General features: G+C 33.7%; 2 protein-coding genes across 6 annotated transcripts; both read right to left on the bottom strand.

The window, feature by feature from the left end:
- Window positions 1–265: 265 nt before the first annotated feature.
- LOC111401242 (protein STRICTOSIDINE SYNTHASE-LIKE 6-like) lies at window positions 266–3139 on the bottom strand. The gene is made up of 4 exons (XM_023028889.1): window positions 2667–3139; window positions 1169–1476; window positions 821–953; window positions 266–720 (listed from the first exon to the last, which is right to left on the bottom strand). Exons 1-4 carry the CDS (start codon window positions 3048–3050, stop codon window positions 448–450), a joined length of 1098 nt encoding a protein of 365 aa, XP_022884657.1. The 5' UTR covers window positions 3051–3139; the 3' UTR covers window positions 266–447.
- A 2255-nt stretch (window positions 3140–5394) lies between these two features.
- Window positions 5395–19877, bottom strand: LOC111401240 (DNA mismatch repair protein MLH3). Of its 5 annotated transcripts, XM_023028887.1 has the most exons (25): window positions 19556–19819; window positions 19292–19417; window positions 18575–18626; window positions 18260–18307; window positions 17917–18068; window positions 17768–17825; window positions 14084–14141; window positions 13854–13946; window positions 13614–13779; window positions 13505–13520; window positions 13075–13298; window positions 12405–12474; window positions 10494–11960; window positions 10275–10404; window positions 8811–8911; window positions 8497–8570; window positions 8190–8387; window positions 7765–7809; window positions 7641–7694; window positions 7459–7565; window positions 7165–7213; window positions 6507–6566; window positions 6329–6401; window positions 6051–6136; window positions 5395–5940 (listed from the first exon to the last, which is right to left on the bottom strand). In XM_023028887.1, the coding sequence occupies exons 2-25, from the start codon at window positions 19415–19417 to the stop codon at window positions 5773–5775; spliced, it is 3675 nt and encodes a 1224-aa protein (XP_022884655.1). In that variant the 5' UTR covers window positions 19556–19819; the 3' UTR covers window positions 5395–5772. The 5 variants fall into 5 exon arrangements, 2 of the variants coding, with proteins under 2 accessions (XP_022884655.1, XP_022884656.1); XM_023028888.1 differs by lacking the exon at window positions 7459–7565 and having other exon boundaries at window positions 6507–6550; window positions 19556–19820; XR_002703956.1 differs by lacking the exon at window positions 5395–5940 and having other exon boundaries at window positions 6081–6136; window positions 6507–6550; window positions 19556–19823.
- Between the last annotated feature and the right edge of the window lie 1635 nt (window positions 19878–21512).

Genomic DNA, 21512 nt, shown 5'->3' with positions numbered 1-21512 from the left:
AGGTTTTGAAATTTGTACACCAAAGTTTAACGACCTACGATTTGACAATTCCTCGTATATTAACAATTACGGAAAACGGATAATGGTCATTATTTATTTACTGTCACATTGTATTTCTATCAATAGAATTGGACAGTGTTACTTTAATTCAAATTAAATCAAAGTATAGTTACCTGATCGAGAATAAAATTATAGTGAAGTTATCCGATTGTACCATATTGAGCCCCTATTTGATAATCAAATCAATATTCTCACGTTGTTGTTCTTCATCTTCTTCTTCGTCATCGTCGTCTCCTCCTCCTCCTCCACTTTTTGTACAATCAAAAGTAATTAGTTTACAGGTTGAAGCAAAGATTCAGTAATATTTAGCATTGAAAAGAATATTTACATAGCATTATTAAGGTGAAACTTGCTATCGATCAAATAACCCAACCACCATGCTCCATATCATGTTGCTGGATACTGACTTATATTAAGGCGCATGATGTATGGTAATTCTAAGGCACCACAATACAAATGCTCCCCAATTTTGATGCCGGATGTGATTCGAGATAGATCATAGTCGTAATAGTGTGCAATTGGCTTTCCATCCAAATCAACACCAAAAATCCCTCCATTCTTCTCGAGAAGTGGTGATCGGCCTATGTATTTCTGCGTTATCGCCATCACCTTACGGGTGAAAGCATACCTTTGTGACAAAGTCCAAAAGTATGTGACTTCCTGGTACATAATTTGTTCAGAAAATTGCATGAACAAGTGGTACTTGTAAACTTAATGAAACCATATCAGAATTTTCATCAAGGAAAAATGTGAGTTATACCATGGGAAAAGCAATCCAGTATTTCCCCTCTCCATCATATCGAATATTGTCCGGCACTCCTGGCAAATTTTCGATAAATGTATCCACATGTCCTTTTTTCTCACCTTCTATGTAGTACTTTTTACATCTTCTCCTGCAATTTAATCATTTACAACACAATAAGACTCGATACTTCTTTCTCATTATGGTGTAAAGATTAGTATTTAGTAATGCACGTTCGATAATAATAGATAAGACTACAAGGTACAAGCCTAATCTCCTTTCCCCAGTGGACAAAATAAAAATTTCCCATTTGAATACATTTTTCCTTCCATAACGTTGTCCAATCCAGCGTAAAGAAAAACTTACATGATAGTCTCGCAGAATATAACAGAATTCCGATCAGGTGAAACTGTAACTCCATTTGGAAAGTACAAGTCCCGCAACAGCACTTTTGTTTGTTTGGTGGAAGGATCATAACTCATGAATCTGCCATAGGGTCTGCCCTCGAAAAGATCCGAAAAAAACTCGTTGAGAGAGTATTTATAAGAAGCATCAGTAAAGTAGAGAATGCCGTCGAGATTAATATCAACACCATCGGTTAGCTTAAATTTTAGACCTTCAGCCTCATCGGTCAGCAACTTCACCGTACCATCTCGACTCACATTTATTAACCCCTACAATTTATATAATCAGATTTTTTGCATATCTCATTCCTCAAAACATAATTATTTTTCTCATTATTTCTTTTCATGTACATAAAAAAAGAAAAATGCTCATCATGTGAACACCAAAGAAATCATAATAAAGGCATCTCCAACGGATGCACCAAAACACCAAAATTCACCAAAATTTATAACAAAAGCTTTCCAACGTGGCACCAAAGTTTGCACCATTTTGATACAGAAGTCATATTTGCCCTTTTTTCCCATTTGTCAAAGTAATTGATGAAATTTGTTTGTATCATTTGTGTTATATATTTTTTAATACAATAATTTTCATTATTATTGTTGTTGTTTAAATAAATTTCAAAACTTTTAAATGTAAAAATAATAATTAATGAATTAATTAAAATAAGAATACAAGAAAAAATTAAAATATAGCAAACACGATTATTAAAGTTGACACGAAATATATTACAACAATCACATACATACATTAATCTAGTTTTATTTTAATATATATATATATATATATATAATAACTATCTTTGGAAAGAATATATGAATTTCAAGAATTAAATTGCAATAATATTTCGGTTTCATAATATCATAATATCCAAATTCAAAATACATTGCATTATTTCTTAATGGCATGATTTAATATTTTCATTTTTGTAGTGTTTTTGCTAATTGTACTATATTTTTTATACTTATTATGAATTTAGTTTTTTCATTAATTTAACGTAATTTATGTATTTGTAAAACAAATAAATTATTTAGAAAAAAAAAGAGAAAAAAAATGATAAAATAATGTTTATTTGGTATAAGTTTTGGTGCAATGGTTAAGGATAATTTTTAATTTGATGTAAGATTTGGTATAAAATTTGATATTGGAAATGGCTTAAAAGAGCAAATTGTAACGACAAGGACCGCCCTAATCGGGCTATTATCCCAAATATTTTTTGAATAATGCTATTTGCAGTAACTTGGAGTCGCCCTATATGACATACATGTGGCGGTTAGTAATTTGATATATGATGTAAGAAAAAACTATCATATTAATATATCAAATCATAAGTCGCTATGTAAAATATCATGTAGGACAACTATTACAGTGAACCACTATAAATAACATTACCCATATTTTTTAATGAATTGAGCGATCAAATAATTTTTATTATAAAATTGTATTGTTTGTCACTAACCTTTACAGCATCTGCTACGATGACTTCACCATGATGTCCACGAACAAGTCCAAGTGGTCTGCCACCGGTGTTGACCCATCTCTCCACCTTCGACTCAGCTGCTGACTCGTTAACCGTAACACGGCTGATCCACCCATCGGCACAACCGGTGTATATAACTCCGGCGATAGGATCATAAGCTATATCTTCAGGGCCCAGCAGCTGACCAACCCCGATTTTTTCTGAGCCATGAAGCATGTGACTGTTTCTCTTGGGCACAAACAGGGGCTGCTTTGGAGTCAACTCGTGGTCGGGATATGGAGCCGGATCGAAGGTATCGAGTTGGTAGAGAAGCACGGCCACGATGACTGGTAATATTACCAAAACTGGGATTCTATAGGCCATTATTTTGTGTTATAGAAATTATAAGAGATGAGTTTTGATTTAAAAAGGAAGGAAGGTGAAGTATGAGTTGTTGATGATACTTTAACTATTACTATTTCTAGACAAGCTTTTAAATTTTTGTTTAAACAAGTGGGGATGAAATTGACGTTGCCGAGAACTCGCTCCTGATTGGCCATCATTCTTTTCAAATTTTAATGATTGAAATAATTTTTTTTTCAAAATATATTGTTAAAAATAAGAGAGAAAAAAAGAATGGGAAAGAGAATGGGTCAAACGCCGGGATAGGGAGGTAGGATATCAATTTTAAATTGAAGAATTGGAGGAAAACCAAAAATTGTGTACTTGGTCCTTTAAACTCATACCATAATGAACCAAGTCCAAATCGAATAAAACACTATAGTCTCTGTTTGATGATCATTGATCGACGAAAATTTTATTTGGAATATTGAATTCCCCAAATAGAGAATATTTTTAAATTTACGTATAAAATATTTTATCGTGTGAATGTGTGATTAAAAATGAGTACGTAAAATAAAAAATGTGAAATAATGATTGTCAAATATGAGTTAAAACGAGTTCTAACTGAACAAGGAAACATTTGAATAGTCCAATAACGGTGACACTTAGAATATAATTCAACACTTTCGCATGATTCAACCCATCGAGGGTGGATTTTTTTGGCCCCATTCTGAACTAGACGGGATGGGTTTTTTTCTAGTAATTATCATCGCGCTGCAGGAAAATCAATGTCATCTATAAATGCCAGATTGGCCTACACATGTATAAAAGAACAAATGAAGGCAGTAACACACATCAATCTATGAAAGTCCCCAATCTCTACGTATTGCTTGGGATTATTGGGCACCGTATACGTGGTTTCTTCAACTATCGATTTTGGAAGTTTAAGAGAGGTTTCATTTTCGATGGATTTTAGTAGCGATTTTTCAAACAGTCAAATTTATGTTTAGAAATTTATTATTCAACGGTTCTAAATATACTTTAAAAGAATAAAAAGATTTGCAAGTGTAAAAAATATAGAGTAAATGTATAGTCATCTAATGAAATTTATAATTTATAATTTCATGTATGAAATTATTTTTACTCATAAATAACTTTTTATATATAGAATTTTTTTATAATTAATTTTTTTTGTACTTACAAGTAAATTTACAATTTCTGTACTTAAATAATTTTTCACACATAACTATTTTTACTTATAAATTGTTTATATTTTATAAGAAAAATTTTATCTTATCAGTAGTATTTTTACTTCATAAGCAATTTTTATTTTTAACATATAAGTTTATTTCTAACTTATAAAATGAAATACTCTATAAATTCTATTTATAAATAATATTTATATATAAATTATTTATTTATTTATTTATAATTAAATATACATTTTTATTTTACAGTTATATGTGAATTTCTACTTATAAATTTTTTTATAAGTAAAATTTTATCTTATGAGTAGTATTTTTACTTTAGAAGTAATCTTTTACCCAAATGATTTTTTTAACCTATAAATAATTTTTACTTATAAGTAATTTTTGTTTATAAGTATATTTTTACTAGTTATTTTATATTTATAAATTTTTTAAAATATAATTGAAATTTTGTCTTATAAAATATATTATTTAGAGAAGATAAAATTAGAAAAAAAAATTGTAAAATAAAAAAATATATATAAAATAAAAAAAATTCAACAATTTGATGAGTTTGAAAATTTCAATCCAAATCACACTATACTGATTTTGGATGGTTAAACCACCTAAAAACAGTGTCCCAAAAAATTACCAAGCACTAATTTTTCCAGGCTTATAAACGTTGTCATCCAAAAACCGTTAAACCCAGAAAAAAATAAAAAATAAAAAATAACCCCAAACGTCATTCTGAGGTATAATAAGGGTACTACTCATCATCTCGCTCCTTTATCCCTCGTCTCACTCTTTACAAAACTGCATCTGCCTTCAAATTTTCTCATCTCACTTCTGTTTTATTATACTATCAAGATCAAACATTGACTTATTTCTTCTAGAAGACTAAAACTATCAAAACCATGCAAATATTACACTACCAGAATTCCAACATTTTAATGTAGTCATGCTGTATTTATCAGCTAATGTAAAACTTATAACAAGTTGCATCATATCATCATCTGAGGCCCTTTTAGCAAAACCATATAGATGAAGCAACATTCCTGCAATACAGAGAATAACAAAAGAATGTGCCAAAGGACAAAAACCTCACCAAACAAACGACTACAGCCACCCCCAAGGAAAAAATATGTGTTGCATTCTCCCATCCAGCAAAGACAAAATCCACATTATGATCACACATCGAAAGAGGGAAAGAACACAGCATTCCAAAGGAAATACCACTGTATAAATGGAAGGAAAAAATGATGACAAAATCTTTTTGCATAATGCAGTTACAGATAATCGGTCCAAAGAGCTAAGAACACCTTTCCAATGCCAATGAAAAAAGGAAAATTTTGGTTATCTAACCTACAAGTGGTTGTTTGTCAAGTTATTTCACTAATTGCAAGGAGTGCTATACATAGTTCCCTTTGTCGTAGCAAATGGGAATTACAAAGGAAACACTGATGTATATACATAGTTTCAATAGTTGGCTACAGGTTGCTATGGGACCACTCACATAACCACCTGCCCAAGTCCAACATAGCTTCTCCTTCTGTTGACACGAGGGACGTCTATGAACCTCAGGAAATGTTGAGGCGCTTTCTGGCACGTTCTAAACTGAGTCCATGCTGACGCAACCCATGCCAGGACTCTTGCGAACCAGAGGAACATGAGCCAAGCTTAGCAATCAAATTGTGCAAGACATCCAACTCAACAAGTGGAACAGTCGTAGGTCGTCCATGAGCACACTAGTGAAGAAAAACAGCAAATGAAGATGGAAAAACATCGACCCGTACACACATACTATCTAGGATTGTAGAAGTAGATCCCATAGTTTCTGATGTCATCAGCAGCTTACCTGAAAACAGAGTGATGTCCTTTTCAACTCTTCAACAATGAGGGAACATTCTGAAGGCAGCAGCGAGTCCCCAAACATTATTGCCCCTACAGTATGAAATCAATGGACAGACAGAGAGTTAGAAGAGAGGTTCAAATTCATAGGTAGCTCACTCTTCCACTTTCTTTTCTTTCATCATTACTTCACCTAATAGATGTTCACGGTTTGACTGCAGGAAGGAGCTAGAACACAGTTCAAATTATAGTAGAATATGAAATATTTTAAGTAGTTCTGATTACCCCTGCAGGCTTTGTTATTAAGGATCTGATGAACTGCCGGTGGTATTGTTGATGATCCATCAGTTTCAGCTAGCTATAAAATGCAGAAAAAACATGAGCTCAAAAGAACTCAAACTGATGTAAAGATGAAAATCAAGCACACCTGGTATTAAAAAATAATTAAGAAATTGAGAATTGCCTGTTGAAGAAACTCCAAGAGATGCACATCAGTTAAATCAACACCTAAAATACATGGCACCTGAAAATTACATGAGATGTCCTGCTTTAAGGAAAAAAATCGCTGATCGATAATATATGTCAGTCTATAAAATGATTAGTAGAAATATCTGTAAGCAATAGAAACATTTCTGCAACTTAATTGAAGAAAATGACATTACAAAAGTTGATAAAGATTTTTTCAGTATTTTCCAGAGCTATCTAAAGCACTGTGATAGCCAACATATGGGAAATCTCTAACAGAGAATATACAAGGTAAACATATCCAATTATATTGGAAGTGATAACTGGATATTATAATGAGCTTGGGAGGGGTCGGATAGAGGAAGAAAATAACTTTTTTTGCACTATTTTGGCTAGTTGGTAGGCTGCAAAAGATGAAAAACAAGGTTAGCTAAACATTACGCCCCCGTTTTACCCCCATTCTCAAAAAAATTATTTTTCCCTAAACTCGTGTTCAACCATGTATTCTTTAAATAAAATAATTTTGCACATAAACCTAAAACTTTAACCTACTTTTTAACCACATATCTACAAAAAATTAGTACTACAAAACACATTTTTTTACAAAAAAAATGGGGCTCAAACACACTCTAAATATTGAAAGGTTAGAGCTTTACCGCAAGAAGTGTGGCAACAGTTGGCTGCCTGTGTAGAACATTCAAATTTCTGCATGCAAAATGCATCATAAATAAGGAGACCAACATATAGCCTTAGCTGAAATTAGAGAAATCGTCTTTATTTAAAACTGGAGAACAGACCAAGAAACAACTAAAGCCAACACAAAATTGATGCTTTTAGTTATTAAGACAGCCAATGGAAATTACTGTTTTAAGGTCAGTTCGTGCTCATTAATAATCAAGTATACATGTCTCTGAGTATGAAACTTTTGCTGGACAAGAATCAGCCATTACTTTGTAAAAGACCTTGAATCCTGAGAAAGAATATTGAAGATCCAACCCCATTTCTGAATATGTTCAGCATAATTTTGCAGTAACTGATAACAAATTTCAGGCAAAACCTGTATTCCATATCAAAAACACCAAAAATCAAACGTCATGATGCAAACCAAAATAAGAGATAATCATGAACATACCAGTGTTTGCTCAGCATTTAGATAGGTGATTGTCTTCATTTCTCCAGATAGCACCTAAAGTGTTCAATCGATGTATAAATCACATTGAACAGGGCATTTTGACAGGTTACTGGGACTGTATTACCTTAGAACGCAATTCTTCCAGTCTAATCCTTTCATCAGCAGCATGCTATAGACAACCACCAGGTGCAAAAGTCAGTACATTCTAAATTGGGAGAAACAAGGTTAAACTCTCGACGTGCAAGCAAGAAGGGGCGCAAACATGAAAGTGACAAAGTTTAATGTGTACATGTTCAATTCCAACAATAATCTACAATGAAAGACTTCTGCTTGGAAAGTCGATACATAAGGAACCATCAATCGACTGATGGATCCTTACCAGGGATCAACATCATTTGCCTTCAACAAATGTAGAAGACTAGATGCTATCCATATATTTATGAACTTAGTATAATTTTTTTTGTATAGATCATTAAAAAAAACATAGGCTTAAAAAATAAATTAGGCAGAAATATTATTGAAAAGAGTCATTAAATGAAATGCATTAACCTGGTCAATAACAGCAAGGCTTCTGCCAGCAACAACCACAATAAATTTCTTGTCAACCTGATTGAGAACCTTGGCATCCTCTAGAGAGCTCTTGTCAATGGATTTAGGAACTAAGGAATCACCAGCAAGGTGCAAGATGCCAGAGAATATGTCAAGTATATGATCCTGATCTTTAAAATTATGTGCCAAGTCTCCACCCTGTGCGGTAAGGAAAGTTCATAACTTGATACCAAAACGAAAGAATCATTTCATGTAACAAGATGGTGCGCTAGTAGTACATGATAAGACAACTACAAAGATACTCAACCGCAATGTTTTGAGAATCATTCCTCCATTTTCTCCCAGAAACCGAAGTATCAAGGATCTCCCCTAATGTAAAACCTGAAAAGAAAAAAAATAAATAAATAAACAAATAATAATACCTTTAGTAAATTGAAGTTTAATTAATCATTGCAAAGACCTGATAATGCTCCTTATACAAGGAATATTAAGAATGTGTATTTTGAGATGTGAAAGTATTAAAACAATTTAGAGAGGTCAAAATGTGACATAGAAATATGTCGAGAAAATTTTATTAGTTCCATGACGAATGTAAATTTCTCCAAGCATAAACAAACTCACATTCAACAGACTTCATATTGCAAGCACTCATACTTTGGTCTGTCTTTTGCAATTTGCAATCTTGAAAGTCATGGGTTTCAGGTGTCCTCTTTAAACGTTGTCTGCAGGAAAATTTTGATCAAATGTTAGCATGTAACCAATATTTAAAAGGCTCAGCCAGGTAACAAAGCCTTTTAACTCCGTGAGGCAACACTCAAACCTTTTGAGGCATAGGCCTCCACACACAATGCAGTAAATAATTCAAAAAATTATAAAACACAAAATGAAATCTTAACAAACCATAAACCATCATAAAAAACCATAATAAAGAAATTTTAACAAATTAAAGGTAAATTGTGAACAAACATAAAACAAGTTGATGAAACAACAAATAATAAATCATTAGATGAGAAACAACATCAAATTCATTATCCACTACCAGAATTAGAAACGGCCTAAATGATGAGGACTAAATAATTTTATTAGTTTAGTCCTCTGTTTGAGCCCCATTCTTCAAAACTTATTTTTTCCCGAATACATTTTCCATCACACATTCTCCCAGTAAAATAATTTTATACATAAACCCAATACTTTTTTTCTACTTTTGAACCACATGTTCTCTGAAAACAAAATTAGTATTACAAAATCTATCCTCCCGAAAAATGGGGCTCAAACAAGCCCAACTAGAATTAGGTTATTGTTTGATAGACCGTCTAATTTGAATAAATTATGGTTTATTTACTTTGTTTGTTCCTCAGATTAGGTTTGTTTAGATCTATAGAAAGGGCTTTTGCAATTTAATACTTAAACCTTGAATATTGAACAAAAACTTATATTTCCTTCCTATAAATTCTCTTCCTCCTCTTCTTTTCTTCTTTCTCCTTTTTTTCTCAATATTGTTCTTGTTCGTAGCATCCTATATCATTAAAAGTCATCAATATCATCGACATATTTGATTTCCCTATTTTCCTCATTAATATCAGTTTCTTCCCATTGCTTTTCCTCCCAAGCTCCACTTGCAATGGTGCCTTCTTGTCACTTCCCCATCGTTTCTCCATTCCCTTTTCCTTTAAAGAGAGAGAGAGAACAGAAAGAAAATTTTACTTATGGAAAGAGTGATTCCACATGTTGTAGGTCTCTAGTCATTGGCTAACTGCTAATAAAAAGTTGTAAATTCATTTAGGAGAGGGATTTATAGCACTATAACCATATGAGGCTATGACATGCTTCACTTGCTCTTTTTTCTTTTCTCCAATCCTTTTGCCTAGTTTTTAAGGTTGTGATCAGCTAGGAAGGGTAAGACAGAGACTCCATTCCACGGTGACCCAGAAGCTTAAGCCTGCGGCATGCATTTCAGTAAGTTTTGAACAAATAATGAAGGCCTCACATTAGGTTCATATCAAGACATGTCTCAAGAACTTTCTAAAACAAGGCCAGTAACAAGTTTGACTTGAAGGGTTTAAACAGTTATAAAAGAATTTATACCTTTTAACAAAAGAAATATCCGTCTCTGATCTTTGAAATGAAGATGGATCATATTGATCACAAGAAATTAGAGAATCTTTTAAGTTGCTGGTTTCTGCACAATGTGGTGCATAACCCAGGTTGCTAGATTCTGCACGTCACAAAAAAAAATACAAGCTTATTCTTCCCCATTACATTTTATATTTATTAGTGTATAGAAGTTAGGATCAACAAAACCACCTGGAAGAAAAGACAAGCTGTCCGAGGTCTGTGAATTGATTTCCCCCGACACCATTGTGGAAGGATCACTCAACGTCAAAAATCTCTGCTTGCCTCTGTAAAATGGTGGAGCTGACTTGCTTCTTCTTGAGCTTTTCTTAATGTCAATTGCAGACATTGTCTCTTGGTTCCTACTACAAGGTTTTCCATATTTATCATTGGCTGACAGAGTGTAATGCGTTGAGGGTACTGAAAAGTTTGTGGGACGTTTTTCACTGCAAGAGGGCAAAGATGACCAATCTGTTTCCCTGAATCTTTTCAAAGGACTTGGTGAATAAGAATCCTCAAGATTGAACCCATAAAATTCATCATGCTCTCTCCTATGATCAGCACAATCCTTCAGATCAGGGGAAGAGTTCATAAAGGAGTACTTTTCTAGATGCATGTTCTCTTTTATATTATTAATTGCGATAATGCAGTCTTCTCCTGTACGTGTAGAATAGTCATATGTAGCATCTCCACCAAATTTGAAGTGATTTTCACAAATATGTATGTCAGTAAAATCATCATCCTTAAACTTGGTCTCAAGTTTTGGCTCTGATGTCACAGGGAAACTTCCGGGACTTAAAGACTGCTGACTGGGACCATATTTCCAACCTTGTCGAAATATGTCAGGTGGATTGTGGTTCTTTTCATTGAAACTGTTTCTAGCACTGAGTGATGAATTTACCAAGTCTCCGGACAAACATTCTGAACCTTTAAGTGTTCTACAAGGAGTCCTGGGAGAGGACTGAAATACTGGTGACCCATCACGCTTTAGTGACTTTCCATAAAACTTCTGGTTGATTTCATTCACTACTCTATCATCACCTTCAACGCACTTTTGTTCGATGTTGAAGTCGTCACTTCCAAACTCAAATTCCTCATCACTTGCAAGTGATGGTCTGTCATTTAGAAGGCTTCTCTGAAAGTAACAACTTCTTAGAAACGATCTTCCAGGATCCTGCCTAACATCTGCATCATCACTGGATTCAAGACAATCATCTAACAGGACACGTCCTTTTGAGACTTTATTCATGTTAGCATCAATTTTGGGGAACACATCCTCCAATCCTGAACATAAAATGTCGTTCAGTTGCTCGTCAATATCTCTCACAAAGTCATGATGCTCCACAGATAAAGCATTACAAGAAGATGGATGTGTGCTACTGTCTTTTCTTTCAGCCACTCCACAGTCTGCCAGAGTTCCATCACGTGACTGACTCAAGCAGTCAGTATGACAAACAAAACCTGTCTCTCTTTTATTCCTTTTACCCTCAGAAACATGGGGGTTTCCACGGGAGGATATGCATTCTTTCCAAGCAGGAATATTATCACAGTTTTCAGGTAGGTTCTTCAGCTTTGCTGAGGGGAATCCTGCAGAAGTTCCAAAGTTGTGGTTCTTGAATGTCCTCCTTCCACTTTGACAAGTCCCTGCCATATATTTTTCTAAATTAAAAGGAAAACATAAAAATCAGCAACCCAAAATAGAAATGAAATAGTAACCTTTATTAAACATGTTTTTATTCCCTTGTCCAAAGGACAGCATTTGCAATATCATAGTACCAGTACAAACCATATTCAAATAACCACCATCATAACAAACATAAAAATAACCATTTTACAATAAATTTCAGATTCTCTTCTCTAATGTAGCTTTAGGAAAAGAAAGGTTGAGGTACATGAGGATCTCTTTAAAGCTATATAGCACAAGAGTCTTTGCTTTCATAATATAAATGCCAAAGTTCCAAGTTCAAATAATATAGAATTGCCATTTATCTACCACAAGTTCTTTCTGACAAAGCTCCACCATTAATGATGTTTATCTCATTTGAAAACACCAAATTTTAATGGAAATTCAATTAATATAAAGCCGACTAAATTGTCCATTACCATCGGAGAAATTTTTGCTCCAAAGACATGTGATGGCATTCTCAATGAAAGTAAGTACAGGAGCCCAATCCTGGTTAGGCAAAAAGCATAAAAAAATAATTAATATTTGAATGCCTCATTATACCACATACTTCCTCTGAAATAAGAAATAGTAATGTATTGCTTGGACATATCCTATGCTAAAAATGAAGCAGATAAGAATGACTACATGTCAGATAATTGACTACTAACAGTTTAATAGAAAGGAAATTTGTAGGTAGAGCTAAATATCAGAACAAGAGTTGCATAGCCTACCCTCATATAGTTGGAATGAGGTGCACGTAAATTGAGAATTAATCATAAAATCTAGAGCAGTGCGGCAACCAGCATGTGCTTGGATCGATAAAACCATGAGAAAAGCGATTAAGTAACATCATTATTCAAAAAATAATTGGTACCCAAGATATCATTATCATAATTCTCACTTTTTAGCCTTCTATCATATGTTGGCAGAGAAACCATGAACCACTTCTGATCCTATTATTGTTTCTTTTCAAGACAATGAACCACTTGTGATGCAAGTTCTTATGTGACGCAGTTTCTCTAGAAGACAGAACATTGAACTAGAGCATACATGTAATAAAAAATTCTACACCTATATTAGATAGAGGAATAATAACCAGATCAGCACCTTAAACTCCACTGAGGTCTTTGATTGTTCAAAAGTTATTATATCATAGTGAGATATCGGGCAACTTAAGTTCAGAATGAACAGTGGACATATCTGACACCTATTTCGTTTCCCTTTCTGAGAGCCCGTGCTAGGCTTCCAAGAATTCAAAGAGTCAAATCTAGCAGCCAGCTGATTCAGCAGTTTATGTATTGGTCCCTTGCAAATGAATCTTGAGTTGATGTCTGTGTTTATGATTGAGAAAAACAAATGCTAATATATTCTGAATGAAGATAAGATTGATTTTGTGCAAATTCGTGATATGGGATTTTATATACAAGTTTTATACTCTGCTTGAATAAAAATAATTCATAATCATCCATCTCAATCCTCCAAATACTAGTTCATTAAAAATCAACAGTTTTGGAAACATCAGAGCAGACTTGGATACAAACATATTGGATTGCCTGCATACATGAACAACCATCCATCAGAGAAAGAGGAGTTAAATTGATGTATGCATCATAATTGTTACAAGCCAACTAGGTTTACAACCATACCTTTGGAGAGAAAATGTCAGAAGGACCAGAAATGCATCCAGAAAGCTTCAATACACCGTCAGATACACTCAGATCACTCAAGGAACTTGATACCTCAATCCGGAAATTATTAGAAAGTATTGGTAAAGGAGAAGGGGAAGGTTCAGTGCAAAGCAGCTCATCCTCACTGCATTTCAAGGAATAAAATGTAAACTTGTAAGGTAAAAATACTTATATCTAGCAGGTGCAGAAGGATAATACCTATCAATGTCATTAACCTTGAAGGAAACATCCAAGTGAACAAGTGCAATTCTTAGCACACACTTCTTAATTGAATCTAACACCTTCTCGGGCCTAACATTTCAGAAATATAAATCACAGCCAAATCAATTCAGTACAAATCACTTTCTGTACCACAGAAAATTAGTTAGATGATCATGTTTTAGATGTTGCTCAAAACCAAAAAGCTCGAGTCAAAAAAAAGGGGGCACCTGGATTGAATGTGCTTTCTTCGAACTGGTTGATTGTAAAATATATCACGGACAATGACTGCAAATGGCAAACGTCAAGAAACTTCTAAATTACATTAAAGGAAACAACTTTAGTGCAACTAAATATAACATAACTACTTCAACCAGGCTCAAACACAAAGAACAACATAGGATATCAAATCCATCCCCTTTTCTTTATAGAAGGGTTGAAGACGCTAATTGCCAGCTAAGTAATAAAAAGCTGTGACTATGCAGCCCTATTAGAAGGATCTTAAGAAGTAATCCCAGATCTGCACATAAACAGTCGAGACTTATACATTTTACTTAGTGTTTAGTTGGCTTAAATCACTGCAGGATGTTTTTGTCTTCTCCAATAATTAAGAAACTGAAGTTATAGTCTCACCATATCCAAAGTTAAAAAACAAAAAGAAAACGAAATAGAAGTAGTGCTTTTTTGCATGAGTACCTTTCACAATTTTCTGTCAGATTCTGATTTAGAGGCATCTTTGGGAGACGAAAACGTATGTTTCTAATTATCTCATTTTTTCCCCATTTCAAATATTTCTCTAATTTGATGTGCACCCTGATAAACTCTCTTCTTAACTCATTTTCCCATTTTCTTTCAATCTTCTATATCAACAGCATTTTTCTTTGGTTGGTCTAAAATAGCGTCTCTACATAGTACAACAATGGCGATGAAGAAAGACTGTAGGTAGGCGGATGGAAGCGGGACTTGATATTAGTAAATAAGCTCAAAGAACATAGAATTATATTATAGGAACTTTTTTTGGTCAAAAGTAGTACGGACTATTGTTCATATTTTTCTTGGAGAAAATAAACTAAAATCTTTATGAAATGTTTATGGCATGCTAAAAGTATTTGGCATAAATATTAACAAGGGGAGAATCATCCGAGGCTGCTAACTTTTCATGCACTCACAGAATTAAATCAACCACAGATAAACTTGGGAGAATCTCAACATAATGCACATCCTAATCAGGAGAATCAGACACATTGTGCCACCATTAACTTTAAATTATTAATATTTAACTTGTTCATACTGAATGCATATTAACGTGCATACAGTCCGAATTCAAGTTGGACAGAAGTCTTCCAGCAATTGTTTGTGGAAAGTATGTGATCATGATTTTCCAATTCATATATCAAAGATCATATTGTTCACTTCTTAATCTTCAATGTCCTCAATCATTATCATATTTATCTTCTTTTTTTTGTCTATGTCATTTAAATTTTCATAGATTTGCATCACTCCATCTCATGTAAGTCTATTTCAGCACTCCTTGAGCACGTGCTAACCATTTTAGTCATTTTTTTAACACACCTCCTACAGGTACAACCACAACGACATCGTGAATCTGTTATGCCCTTTTCTTTTCATAATTTATCATTGATTAGGTCGCAGTTCAATTTCAGTCACATGTCTATGCTGTCATTTTGCAGTTCCCTAATATTCTACACCATACAGTAGACTTTTTTCAGCTTTTCAAAAGAATGTATTTTTGTGAGAGCCAGGTAAGTAATAAAAGCAGTTTTCCAGGGGATTCCAATCAAAACGAATCCCTTTCACACAATTTCTCATATGCTTGTTAATTATGTTGCTTGTGACCTACTTCAATAGACTCTCCACTTAATCATACTTCACTTGGTCCTAAGAGGAACTTAATAAGGAATCACACCAAGCGACATAGTATCTGGAGGGTTTGGGCAGCAGATATCCGGAAGGAAGTAAGAGTATAATTTTGAACTGCAATAGATCTAAACAAATATGCTGGAAAGCTTGCAATAAGCACCAAAATAAGCTTGCTTCATCCAATCGAATTGTGTGCACTTTGGCTGAAGTTTTTCTTTCTTTCTTTTGACGGAAATACACAGTTTTAGCCTTCAATTTTTGACATGTTTTAGTTTCTCAAATCAGAGCCAGATCCCATAAAGATTTCAGTAGGTGCCTAGTTTCATGAATTCAAGATTATTATAAAACTTTTATATTGATAGTAGAAAGAATTCCTTAATAATACAGGCCTGCATCAAAGTTCTACCCTCAATCTTTATCTTTTTGTTTTGGTCATGGAGGTACTCAGGAGGTATATTCCAGAGGAAATCTCTTGGTACGTGTCATTTCCAAAACAACATAGTTTCAGTCAAGGAGACCATGAGAAGGATATATCACAGGTTAAAACTTTGGATGAGAACTTCCGATATTAATAGTTCAAATAAAATTGAGGAAATACTAGAAATAACAGAATAGTGACAGAGGATTATTTTTTTGAGTTATTGTTTTAAATATATAGGCTCGCAAAATCAGATCGCCATGGACGAAATGGAGAAGTGCTACTCATATGTGATAGACAGACACCTACGAAGTTAAAAAGGCAAGTTTTACATCTTCAAGAAACCAATTGTGCTTTATGGAGCTAAGTGTTCGGCCTCTAAAAGACAAAATATTCGCAAGATGAACGTAGGAAAAATAAAGCTGTTAAGATGGATTTCTGACATACTAAAATGGATAGACTAAGAAATGACGGTGCACACCAACTAGCAGAGATGGCATCAATTCAAGATAAATTAAATGATGACTTGTATAGCTGAGGTATAAATATGCAGAACTTAAAAGAATCGCAACTTCTAATTCCCAAAAGCTATACAATTTCATTGAAATAGTTAAGAAGAGGAAAAGTTACACCAAATTAATGTAGAACAATGTGATTGCAAAAAAGAAAAATTGATTTCTTTCAACCTCTTACACGTGGTGTTAGATCAAACAAAATAGTGAAAATACAGTTATTTGACCCCAAGTTCAACAGGGAAATATAGCTTAACTTCTTGTTGTTGACACTCTTGGAGTTGATTATATACGAATAATATCTTCAAGTAATTACATCAACTATATATTTTAATTATTCTATAGCCCCTGTTTGACCCCCCCCCCCCNTAAAACTCATTAACCCCCCAAAACACATTTCGAACCAAACATACTTCATGTGACCCACAACTTTTACCAGCTTTTCAACCACACGTTTCACTTACTTTTATCAAAATCTACTAAAAATCTAATATCCAAACGAAATAGGGGCATAATATTTATCCATTTGACATCATATTAATGTCTTTTACTCTGGATTGTAAAATTCTCGAAACACATTTCCAACAATTTAGTTGCTTGAAATGCTCCTCCATTATACAGTGAGATCAATATAGATTAGGCCACTTCTAGTAAAAGGCCTAGCTTTACAACTATTAATGGAATTAGGAAGATCTCATGAGCATTCATATCACCACCTTCAAATCATATGTGCAAGCTATATACTAGAAGTCAGAAGAAAAAGTGCTACAAAGAGTTGGCCTAGTTGTCAAGGTTTTGGATCCACTTTCACGTGGTTGAGATGCGAGTCTCATGACGAGAGGTTTGGGAAACAGGAAGGTTAAGCAAGAAAATAACATTGGACCCAAAAGAAATAGCAAACAAGTAAGCAAAAGATATCCTGTTTTTCTTTCGTTAGTCTTTTCCACTTGTTACTTCATCTCTTAACTTGTAGCCAATTGGGCAAAATTATAACTGCTTGTATGTATAGCACGATGGTGGAAGTCAAAAAACATATAGATCAAAGTGGAAACAACTGGTGGTCATCCATCACTATTAAAGATGATTAATCACAGGAAAATTACCTGTAGTGCCCACATCCTGTCTCTCATCATTGATTCCAAGATGCAAACACTTGCATCCCTAGACAAGAATGAAACGTAGATAACTGCAGTGGGATTCGCACAAAAATTAACTCATCATATGTTAAACATCTATGACAAAATCACTTTACCTTCATAACCTTGCGATAACCATTTGGCCTCCCACGTGCTTTTGTCACAATTTCTAACAAAGAAACATCAGAAATGGAGCCTAGTACTTCTCCTTTGAAACCAAAGCTTACAGTACCATCCGTAACCGTGAAGTTGTCAATCTTTGAAGTAGCTATTCACAATAAAAATACAAATAGTCAAACAGAAGGCAAATAAGAAATCAAACTTCAGCATCATCTAATAATATAGCAGTTCTTATGCTTGGTGGCAGATAAAACACACTCTTACATTAAACTTTTCATTGTAGATGCAAACGCATAAATTAACATTAAAAATGAAAATCCATTTGTCTTTAGAAATTACCATTTCGTTCTCCCAACAGCACCAATCCATCCCTCGTAATACCAGATCCTGCAATAATATAGATTACAGTATGAGATAAAGTGAGAAAGAGTGAGCTTCCCACCGGAATTGGAGAAGATGAAAAAACGTGGAAGTTCAATTGCAGTATGTATCAGGGAAGTGGAGGTGAACCAATGTATCATAAAAATATCACTTCTACAACCTTAGGCTTTCCCTTCCTTTCTCCTGTATTTGTCCAAATACAGTTTTGTATATTATTCCTCTTTCCCCTTAATTAGTCTCAATCATGGAGTCTAAGGCAAGAATGGAACTAACCATTGTCCACCACTATAATGTAGCAGCTGCCAGCTCCAACAGCGACAGACACCTGATGGAACAATTGGAGAGTGATTTTGTAAGCATGACATCACATAGTCAGACATTGTCATGATAATTTGACTACAAAATCATAATCATAAATAAGAAATGAAAATGGAATCCAGATAACAAACACATATACAAATGTAAGCACATCACCAAGTACATACATGCGTGCATGCATGCAAACAAACACGCACGTGAGAGTTGGAGAAGAGTACGACAGTGGCAACTAATATACAAATTAGTGTCCTATTGGTTTTTTTCTTTCTTTTGGGAGACAAATAATCCATAATTATATGAGATATTCTAGTCTCTTATTGATTAGTGTCCTAGAGTACAGTAACCTAATTTCAAGCCTACTATTTAATTTTTCGCCATTTCGTCCATCAATACAACGTCCAACTGCATAGATGAAAATTTTCGTGAAAATCAAAAGGGGGGACGTGAAGGTGTCTCCTAAGAACAACGCCACCAAAACCAGCATGTCTCTTTCTCGGATTAACAGTTTATGTGGTCTTGCCATATCAGAATAAATTACCGGTAAAGAGTGTGACGGAAATAGTAATTCCTCGCATAGAATCATCACAATCAATAATACGATTCTGTGACAACTAAAATATCATACGCTAACTGGAAACTATAAATCAAAAATTTATAGTATGAAGAAATTACCTTGGTAGCACCCGCGTCAAGACTGTTAAAAACCAGCTCTTCCACAATCCGTGTCAAATCACATATCACAATCCCCGAACGCACTGAGCTGTGAACAGCCTCCGGCAACCGCTCAATACGCCTCATCTAACAATACCGAATGTCGAGAAACATAAACCAGTAAAAAGATAACATAATTCTCACATTCGAGAAACCCATGAAACATAAACCAGTAAAAAGATAACATAATTCTCACATTCGAGAAACCCATAAAATATAACTTACAATAAAGCAGTATAATTACTTCAGCCTCACATCACCTGCACGGTTTATTTTCCGACCAATTAACAGAGAATTCCAGAAACCCATTAACAAATTCTTCAATGCATAATATCATACGAGATCAATAATCTTAAGGGAGGGCAAAAAGGGACAGAATTTTAATCGTTTTACCAGAATCTACAGGAAGTTGGAATTTAGGGGAAAAGGGGACAAGTTATTGTTCGAAGTTTGAAACCTTGATTTAAAAAAAAAAAAAAAAAAAGGCGGTCGATAACTTGCTTGCTTGAAATGCAGCAAGTCGATCTCCTCGAAAAGGCTTTTTATATTCTTGTATTTTATTTTTTAAAGCAAACTCTAATTTCATTCAAAAGTGTCACTTGTGTAACTTGTACAGGTGATATTTGAGTCATTTTATTTATTCCCCTTGTCAAACTCTACAATTCGTTTCGGTGCTACTCAATCATCTATTTATTTAAAATTCATTTTAGTTATATCATCAGGCTAGTCAAGCGTTCATTTGTAGAGAAGAAAATCATAGGTAACATTAACGATCGATTAATTTAGAGATTTAACTAGTCACGTTACGTCCCATAAAAATGGATTGTGAAATTTTTAAGGATATCAGATCGACATGGAACTTGAACCTAGCTCACCATCACAGGTATTTTTTTTATTTTTTTATTTTTACCACTTTAGTACTGTTTGCAGCACTTCACTTGAGCACGTTTGTGACTCTAATGAATTGGATGCTAAAAGTTTTTCAAAATCATCTTTCCAATGCATTTGATTTCATTGAAAATAAACTTAGAGAAATGTATTATCTAGAAATCTTACTGTTGGACACAATGATTCAGCATGGGAGCAGAACCTTGTGAATTTTGTTTTATGTAGATTTTCCCCACCATTTGGATAAAATTTTACATGTACTAACTAGACCACCAATTTAAATGATCATATTTAATAAGTACAATTAAATGAATTATGTGATATTGCATTTAATTGAATTTGTCATGCAAATGTTACCTAAATTGGTGAATTACTCGTACTAATATGACATTTTAATACAAAAATAGCTATTATAAGTTATAAAAGTTACAAGTGTTACGATTGCTATTTAAAATGCACAATAACAAACGACTGCAACACATTGCTAGGATGGCACGGTGCAAATCCTGAGGCAAGGCCAAAGCTTAAATTGTGATATAGTTGCGACGATATCCGGTGGTGGTTGCGGTGTGATTTTGAGTGATTCATTGTGAGATTGTATAGTAGCCTCGATGGTATTAGGTATGTTAGCATAGGTTGGGGTTGGGGTCGGAGTTAGGTGTACTAATTCGCTTTGGATTGATTTGGGTGGAATACTCAATCCCTGTTTAGTAGAAATTAAAAATTAAATTTTAATTTAGGAGAAAGTTAACAATTATTTTTAACCATACATTTTATGGAATTTGCAATTTTTTAGTCAAATATTTCATTAATTTTTATCAAAATCTATTAAAAATTTGATTTTAATTCCCACCAAACGGATGCCAAATGTTTTTAGGATTAAGGCCCCATTTGGTACCCATTTTTTTCAAAATGCATTTTTCTCTCTCTCTTCTTTTCAACCACACATTCTTTATTAAAATAATATTAACATTTGTAGGAGCTAGACACTCTCTCTCTCTCTCTCTCTCTCTCAGGGTAAACAAAAGCATTCTTCCTTTTTACTTATGTATTTCTTTATTTGAGATTAAGGTAATTCTTATTTTACATAATTTTTTTAAGATGGAGATTGTTAGTTAAACTATTTGCATTTTCCTTAAAATTGAAAAGGCTTAATGCAAATATATAAATAAATTGTACTGTAAGTACAAGAAAAGGAGCATAGTCAAATTTTCATGCCCTTTAATTTGATTACATGTCGAAAAAGATGAGGAACGACGCGGATAATAAGAAGAGATAAAAGAAATAAAAAAAA

This window comes from Olea europaea, chromosome 10, assembly GCF_002742605.1.
Source record: "Olea europaea var. sylvestris chromosome 10, O_europaea_v1, whole genome shotgun sequence".
Classification (NCBI taxonomy): domain Eukaryota; kingdom Viridiplantae; phylum Streptophyta; class Magnoliopsida; order Lamiales; family Oleaceae; genus Olea; species Olea europaea.
The sequence above is the reverse complement of the archived record's forward strand: the minus strand, read 5'-3'. Positions and strand labels throughout refer to the sequence as shown.